The following is a 9,325-nucleotide window of genomic DNA, read 5'->3' on the forward strand; positions in this document are numbered from 1 at the left end:
AGGAAAAATACATTCATTATACGTGAATATATGTGCAAAAATGAAATAAAATGACTGGATCGAGTCGCTGAGTAACCCTGGGCTATTCAGGAAAATCAGAAAAAGGAATAAATTATCCAGGCGCTCGGTCTAAATATAAATCGCGTAATTGGGTTGTTTGGCGTGTTCACTTGTGCTGCTTTATTTAATTACGTTTCTAAGTATTGATTAATTAAGCTATTTCCTAATTAATTTAAGTAGCGTCATTTTATTTCTACACAAGTAACAGTGGTGTACAGGGCCGGATCCACTAAGTGCGAGGAAAAAATTAGAATTTACATATTTTAAATATTTATTTAAAACAAAATCTCATTATAAAAATCAAAAGTTATGAACCATAAGATCAACAAATTTCTACATTAAAAAAACAAATATAAAAACAATAACTGAAACAAGAAAAGTTAGCAAAATAAAAACAATTTTATTTTAATATATTTAATTTTCATCCTTATTGTATTTTCCATTTATTTCAATATATGTTTTAAGTCAGTAGAGCCACCTCTAAAAATCGGCTTTTTGGAGCTTTTCAACTTTTAATTAATGATCTCTTCATTGGAATTGAAAAGAAATGTTTTACATGTTTCGACGTTTTTGTTTTGAAACATCTTCTAAAATAGTATAAAAATCCAACTGACTTACTTCTTAACTGTCGACATCATAGATAGTTTTAATCTAAAAAATGACCTCTCTCCAGAAGCAACGTTTATTGGAATTGTTATATATATTCGAAGACAGAGAGTCGAACTGGAATTCAACCGTAAACCGAAATTAACCGGAATTTTTCACTGAACCGTAACTGTAACTCTCTCCAGAAGCAACGTTCATTGGAATTGTTATATATATATATATTCGAAGGCAGAAAATCAAACCGTAAACCGAAATTAACCGGAATTTTTCACTGAACCGTAACTGTAACTCTCCAGAAGAAACGTTCATTAGAATTGTTATATATATATTCGTAGACAGAGAGTCGAACTGGAATCGAACCGTAAACCGAAATTAACCGGAATTTTTCACTGAACCATAACTGTAACTCTCTCCAGAAGCAACGTTCATTGGAATTGTTATATAAATATATATTCGAAGGCAGAGAGTCGTACTGGAATCAAACCGTAAACCGAAATTAACCGGAATTTTTTACTGAACCGTAATTGTAACATGAGTAGCAGTGAATTATGTATGTGCATTTTTTAAATTTCTCCATAAATGTTTTAAAATGTTTTCATGTGTAATTTAATCATTTATTTTGTTTGGATGCACTTTCTCATATATTTCATAAATCTTTGACGTATTTTCTAAGTGCGATTTTTTCTCAATTGTAGAAAGTTATTTGTTATATACTAACTTTTTTCCCCAATTGTTATTATTTCCAAAAAATATTAATTTGTACCTTCTTCAACACCAGAAAACGCTGTATTCTATTTTTTGTTTATTTTATTTCACTTTCATCGCTTTTCATGGGGTTCGCGTCGCGCCATCCGCAATGACGCTAAATTTAATATTAACCTATCAATTGGATGGTTTTACATCGACGCTGGCTCTCAAGGCCAGTCTCTGTCCATTACGGAATTACAGGACGAATAACACGTATATTCATCAGACGAATGGATGTTGTTTTCAACATTAAATTTGTATCTGCTGGCAGCTAGTTTAGGGGAGCGGTTGCATCGTAAATTAGTGAAATTGATTAAATTTCGAGTGTCGTTCGATGTGTATGCATCATTAAAAAGGAAATAAAATATGAGACATTTTAACTGAAAACGGCTTCTCTGCATATAAATTTTATTGGATGATTTATTAACATCAATATTGATTTTCGCGCATAGCCGCAGCGGGTATTCCCAGTAATAAAAAAAAAGGAAGCAAACGAATGGACACTTTCCATTCAGCCGATGGAACGAGATCATAGAAAAATATAATTGTATTTTTTGATAAATGAAAACACATAATCCAATAAGACATTACACGAATTTTAAAGATGCGAAAAACGTGCACAAAGAGTATAATGGTTGTATCAACCTCTTGAGATAATCGCCACCAAAACTGAGAGGTTTGTTACAATTTTCTCTATTCCCTCGGGGAACAAGTCCGTATCCCACGTATTATCCCAATGCTGATACTAATGCTGCAAGTGCTCTCCGGGGATTGCATGCAGTTGAAACGAGAGAAGTCTACTCATATCCTATTTTAACTGGTCAGGTAGATGCTCAAAACAAGAAATTCGAATGGTATAGATTTATTCCCACATCTAGTATAGGGGTGTTCGTAAGTCGAATTTGTTCGTAAGTCGGGGGAATTAAAAAAAAAATATATATATATATGTTAAATTCCGTATGAAAAAATAGATTAAAATGAACAGAATAAGTCCAGGAGTTCGTAAGTCGGGGATATTTGTATACTCATAATTGTAGTTTTAAGAATAATATTATTAATTAAAATTAATGTGTGACTTGTCTAAAAATATATTTTAGTAAATGAAATATCTTAAAATGATGATTTTATATCTATTTGTTGAAGTTGGATGTTGGATGACAAAAGTAAAGCCCGAAATATGGGCATAATAAAAACAATGGAAATAAGTGAATATTGTAACAATTTCGGATGAGGGACGGTACCGGATTGTCCCTAATCATGAGATTACCTCATGTAGCTTGAAATGTGAAATGCAAAATGTGCGTAGGAAGTTATTCAATCTGCGGAGATTCTGGATAATGTTATTTATATGGGCATTTGAATAGAAATGGGTTTCAGCGTTTTGTTCATTTCGGCGAGACGTAATAGTTTCGTTTGAGGGATGCTCAGGAATGTAAATGAAGAGCAGCGAAATTCGCCGGGGGGGCGTACGTATGTGCAGCGTGGGATGCAGTCGGCTGCGGGCGTTTTAATAATGAGTTCATTTTTATAATACAAGATTAGTTGTGGGTGGCGGTGTATACTGGGGTGTTTAAATGACAGTTGTAAGAGGAATGAATTACGACACGACGTGAAGTACTTCATGGATCGTTTAACTGTATATGAGTGGATGGGGTTGGTTGGAAGTCATGGTAGGCACTGAAGACTATATACTATTCTTCTTCATGAGTGGGCGAAAGACCCCGTGTACGGCTCCTGATTCTGGTGTTGGACCCGTTGGCGCGATGTCCTAGTCCCAGTAGCTAGTGATCCGGTCATGATGCGACATGCGAGGGCGCCTGCGTTAGTATTCATTGATCTGCGGGAGAAGAAGCCGACGTAAGCTAGGACGTGCCTCGCGTGGGATGCTGCAGGATTGCGGGGGAGATGGCCGTTCCAGGAACCCGTCTGCGCGCACCTCCGGCACCCCCATGTGCCTGCCTACCCAGCATCCCTGAATCGGGCTGACGAGCAGTGGGCTCGTGGTAGCGCAGTAGCACTTCGGCGGAAGAGCATCCGACTCGCAATGGCTTCAGTATACGAGTGTGCAAAGTAGGCACGAGATAGCATATAAACATGAAATAACTAAAAAAAAAAGAATCAACCACTAAAATCACATTCCGGTTAAATAAATTAAACAGCAATATATGTATATACGTGTGTATGTGGGGTACGTATACTGAATTATACTGATACTGATGTACATAGGTATATATGCATATTCGATAAACAACAGAAAATAAAGTACTGAACCGAATAAACCTAACAAAATAACAACAAAATATTAATAAACAAAAATATAAAACGTCTCGCATCACACGCATACACATAAACCGATCGCTCTCATAAAGTGCACAAATATAATTCGACTCTAACCGGAAGGAGCAAGAAGAACAAGCGAACAAACGTAAGCTGAAATATTATACATCTTTAAAAAAAAACAATCTGTTAAACCATCAATTACATAAACAGAAAACTTAAATAAATAAGTAAAGAGAACGGTATTTTAGACCTTAACCTGAGAATCTAATCAACAGAAACGCGAAACCAGTAACAAGTAACCACTTTAATCTAAACGGAAACCTAAACGTAAACCAAGAAAAGATACAGATAAAAGAGAAAGATCGCAACTCGACATCGCCATCAATATCTCGAAGATCCTTGCAACCATCACCAATGGACAGTGGCATGCAGCAAAGTCACTTGACGCGAGCTCTGACGCTCTTTGTCCTCGCCTGGCTGTCGCTACCAAACGGTAAACAAACAATTCTGCAAATCATCAGCCATCTTGTATCCAATATTTTCAGTCATTACACGATTAGAGGGTTTTTATAAAAATCGAACTCGAAAATGGCGCTACCTGAATTCCAATTTATAATCGACTGATTTCCTTGTGTTCTTCTGTTCATCTGTTCCTCCACACAGAGACCGCGGCTGGGTCCAACGAGAAGAAGCTTCTCCACAAACTCCTAGATTCCTACAACGTCCTCGAGCGGCCCGTAGCGAACGAATCGGACCCTCTGCAGCTTAGCTTCGGCCTCACTCTCATGCAGATAATCGACGTGGTAAGTGATCCCACGACGAATAACAAACAAATCGGAAATGATCGAATAATTAATGTATGGACTCAACAAATAATTTGTAAATTTCAGGATGAGAAGAACCAACTACTTATCACCAACATATGGCTGAAATTGGTAAGATCGTTGGCATAGTTGCGTAACGGGTTGGTCACGATTAGTTTTGCAGGAATGGAACGACATGAATCTGCGGTGGAATGCATCGGAATATGGGGGAGTGAAAGATTTACGCATCCCCCCACATCGATTATGGAAACCGGACGTTCTTATGTACAACAGGTAAGCGGATTCAAATGTAAACTTTGTCGCATTAGGATTTCCTCAAATTTTCCAAATATAAAAGAAAATTCATTTAAAACTTACGTCACGGTAGTAAATTATCTTTTATGTAACATTTCGGTAGTGGAAGGAATCGTTGAAACGGATACTTTTCAATTATCTCGGATCTTAGGCGGATATGACATTTAATCGAGTAGACATTTCAATCGATGATACATACATTCAGCAATTGAAACACTGAAGTATTTGTTCGCTCTTTTTATCTAATTCAAGTATGAATTCCCATTGAATCACAATTATATCAAAGATTAAATTCAATTGCGTAATTTAGATTCCAATTGATATTACCACACAAAGAATTACATAATGTAGCATAGAAAAAGCTTCAATAATACTTTTATTTAACAATATTCCGCAATAGAAGCGAGAGAACCGTAATAATATATATAATGGTCAGAGTGACTTAAGTATATTTCAGTGCTTTAAACTAATTTCTGCTCTTAGATTGTGTCCGATAAATAAGGTAAGATTAAATATAATTATTTCCATAATTTATATTTAATATGTTTTATCATTATTTTATTAACTAATAGACCATTGTTTATCAAAGAATATTTTGTTTCAATTAGGTTTGAAGATAAACTGGACAATTATTAAAATTTGTTATTCATGCCTAATTTAAAAACAAACGAAGTGACCTCGAGAGACTAATGCGGTCATTTGAGAGCAATGTAATTTTAGGCTTAAGTGTTTTACGAGTTCAAAAACGTTTGTTAACCCTCGCATACCGCCGCCGTTTAGTAACTAGGTCTCCCTAAATTCGGACTCCAATGATTCCAAAAACTCGCCGCATACATTATTTATGTTGCTATTTCACAAAATGAACGCACAAACCTTCCTTTTTTTACTTCAAGTTATGTACGAGGAAAGTAGGTTAAAATAATTGAAGTTTTAATTGAAGTTCATATTTATTACACACCTAGTACTCAATTGTACGGTTATATCAATGATGTGTATGTCGTTGCTACCATGGTATACGATTGGTTCGTACAATTAATACCTAATTTCAGTGCCGATGAAGGTTTTGACGGAACTTATCCAACAAACGTTGTAGTCCGGAACAACGGGAGCTGCTTGTACGTACCACCTGGTATATTCAAGAGTACCTGCAAAATCGACATCACCTGGTTTCCGTTTGATGATCAACGATGCGAGATGAAGTTCGGCAGTTGGACTTACGATGGATTACAAGTAATATAAATATGCTGGAAGTTGCATAATAATCTGGTTTTTCTTTGTCATCGCATAGCTTGATTTGCAATTACAAGACGACTCAGGTGGCGACATCAGCAGTTTCATAACCAACGGAGAATGGGATCTACTAGGTAAGATTACTTTGATTTTTCTGAATAATTGGGTAAAAATAATGGACATCATGCGCAAAATTCTGAAACGATCGATGTCATTCGCTTAAACGTTATTATATGCAACGATAATTGAAACGTTACCTAACTGTTTAATTTAGTGTTGTTCAACCTATTATTGGTCTGAAGGCACATTTGAACTTATAGACAAAAATTTTTGGAAAATTTAAGAAACAATGTGTTTTAGACTTCATTGGAAAATAATTTAAATAATGAGGCACATCGTTTGAAAATCACTGATTTAATCGTTATTCGTATATAACTATTGAATATATTGTATATCTCCAAGTGACGCCATGCGCACAAACTCTATATTCCTGCGTCGATCAATGATAGCACTGAGTTTTGAGAATGTTTTAAAATTTGATTTAACTTTTGCAGTGTTAAAATTTATTTCCTAGTGACAAGTAACAATAAGTACATCGATTAAAAATTTTATGTACAAAATGCAGTATCTGGAGTCATTGGGCAAAACTGCGATATTAAATTTTTATCATCAAATGTTCAGTATCTATTTGTAGGCTAATCTGGACTAAATCTCTAAAATGAGTTTTATGAGACTATGCCTGCCATGTTAACGTTTTTAATGCAAGCCCTGCAGTATTCCTTTTCTTTTTACGTAGCTTTAGTGGAGGTGAATGAGGTTGACGTGGGGTGCATTTTGCAGGCGTGCCCGGCAAGCGGAACGAGATCTATTACAACTGCTGTCCTGAACCATACATCGACATCACGTTTGTTATCATCATCAGAAGACGGACTCTTTACTACTTCTTCAATTTGATCGTGCCGTGCGTGCTGATCGCGTCGATGGCCGTGCTCGGATTTACCCTGCCACCGGACTCTGGTGAGAAACTGTCCCTAGGCGTCACCATTCTGCTGTCGCTTACGGTGTTCCTGAACATGGTGGCCGAAACGATGCCAGCCACTTCCGATGCGGTTCCTTTGCTCGGCACATACTTCAATTGCATCATGTTCATGGTGGCATCGTCCGTGGTGTCCACGATCCTCATATTAAATTACCACCATCGCAATGCCGACACCCACGAAATGTCGACTTGGGTGAGTGAACTACAACTAGTTGACTAACTCAACTCTGGATTGGATTGGATAAATGCTGACTCTGTCGATTCGTTACAGATCAAGGTCGTCTTTTTGTATTGGCTTCCGTGTATCCTGAGGATGAGTAGACCGGGCACTTCGCCGTCCTGCGATTACGGATCGAGTCGGCCGGCGTCCGTCACCACCGACCGTAAGCCGCTGCATTTTCAGGACGTGGAATTGAAGGAGCGTTCGTCCAAGAGCCTCTTGGCTAACGTCCTAGATATAGATGATGATTTCAGGCACAATCATCATCGCGGCGGAGGCACTCCGACGCCTTTGCCAACTGCAGCATTCTTCCGCACTGTCTACCGGTGAGCATATCTATCTCCATCACCCCTTTCCGTTATCACTTTCTTGTTTTCTTATTTCTGATAGACAAAACGAGGATAATGGTAACGGCGGCAGACTGCATGAGTCGCTGGTGTCGAACCACGCCTGTATTAGCGCTGACTACGAGCTGGCCTTGATCCTGAAAGAGATCCGCTTCATAACCGATCAACTGCGGAAGGACGACGAAGCCGCCGACATCACGAGGGACTGGAAATTCGCTGCAATGGTGGTCGACAGATTGTGCCTTATTATATTCACTCTGTTCACGATCATCGCGACTCTCGCTGTGCTGTTCTCAGCACCGCACATTATAGTCTCGTAGCCGTAGCGGGCTCGTAGGATGATCAGACCCGGGTCCCAGCTGGGACCCCACCGGATCCCCATCGGCCCTAGACGGAAACAATTGATGCCGGAACGGCAAACAACGCATGCGGCAGCGGACACCAGCTTAGTCCAGCCCGACGACTCTGGATGGCGTCTACTCTCTTTATTATATCCGTATCAGTATCGATCCCGACGCTCGGGCCATCAAAAACAGATCAAACCCATCAATAGCTGGCAGTCATTTTATACGGAAATTTTGGTTTTGTATAGTGTTCTTTAGGGTATTAACACAATCATACTGTGATAAATCAAAGTTAAATGTTGAGTTTCAAACGTTTTACAAACACACGCGTATTACGCACTTACGTGCGCTGCTGATGTAAAGAAAAACAAAATGCTCTCGAAAGCAGTAACAAAACTAACAGAAATGGGACAAAAGTTCGTTATCCGTTGCCAAAAATTCCGAGATGCGTACTATAACGTTCTCAATTTTACGTTCCCACGGGTGTTACTAGTTAGATTTTCATTATTTTCGTTGAGAGCAGACTTATGGAAAAGTATTATTATACAACAGACAATACCAAATTTAAATTGCGACAAATCGACGGATGGATCGGATTTATGACGCAGCGTTCGCGTGTCTTTACAATTGTGAATGTGCAATGTTTAGTCCGCTGTGCGCAAAGAGCTACACGACTGTAAAATTATTATCTTGGTGATGGTCAGTAGTTCAGCGCAAAGCATTGTTAATGTCATTTTATATTTATTGATGACATGTAGAGTCTATATTTTTCTCACAGGGATTTAAAAAAAAAAAAAAGGAAAAGGGAATAAATTATATTATATAAAAGATAATAATTTTACGTATTAATAATCGATCGGCATAATAATAACAAGATGAAGCGGGAAAGTTATGAAAAGTTATCTTTGTTTATGAAGGATTTTTTATCAAGTGAAATGAAATGAGGACGACGCAATTGCTGTGAGATGTTTTTTTTTTCGAAGCTTTACCGGAAGCAACGCAACATCAACAAGAAATTTAATCAAATAACATTTGATTTTGCGTTTCTCTCTCTATATATCTTTCTTAACCTCCTCAGCGTAATTAACGTTTATTTTTCTTATATTTTGTCCGTCTAAGTAGTAATCGTCATCTATCTATCTATCGTCTAACTTCTTTCATTCTCGTGTATATAACATTAATGAATTTACATTTAGGCCACATCGCCGATACTGCAAATGATCATTAAGTGGAGTTCGCGCAGATGCCCGCCTCGCAATTTCCGATCGTTTATATTTTTCCTCTTCATTTCCGGCTTCCAGAAGGAAGGAAAAAAATGAAGAAGAAAAAAAAAA

General features: G+C 37.6%; 1 protein-coding gene across 2 annotated transcripts; it reads left to right on the forward strand.

Moving 5' to 3' along the window:
* Positions 1 to 3,138: 3,138 nt before the first annotated feature.
* LOC108560618 (neuronal acetylcholine receptor subunit alpha-7) lies at positions 3,139 to 9,325 on the forward strand. Of its 2 annotated transcripts, none has more exons than XM_017918242.1 (9): positions 3,139 to 3,838; positions 3,969 to 4,186; positions 4,357 to 4,628; positions 4,681 to 4,790; positions 5,861 to 6,041; positions 6,100 to 6,175; positions 6,882 to 7,273; positions 7,352 to 7,626; positions 7,691 to 9,325. In XM_017918242.1, exons 2-9 carry the CDS (start codon positions 4,108 to 4,110, stop codon positions 7,965 to 7,967), a joined length of 1,662 nt encoding a protein of 553 aa, XP_017773731.1. In that variant the 5' UTR covers positions 3,139 to 3,838; positions 3,969 to 4,107; the 3' UTR covers positions 7,968 to 9,325. The 2 variants fall into 2 exon arrangements, with proteins under 2 accessions (XP_017773731.1, XP_017773732.1); XM_017918243.1 differs by having other exon boundaries at positions 3,147 to 4,186; positions 4,357 to 4,496; positions 4,584 to 4,628.

This window comes from Nicrophorus vespilloides, unplaced genomic scaffold (genome assembly GCF_001412225.1).
Source record: "Nicrophorus vespilloides isolate i.1.1-1 unplaced genomic scaffold, Nicve_v1.0, whole genome shotgun sequence".
NCBI classification, from domain to species: domain Eukaryota; kingdom Metazoa; phylum Arthropoda; class Insecta; order Coleoptera; family Silphidae; genus Nicrophorus; species Nicrophorus vespilloides.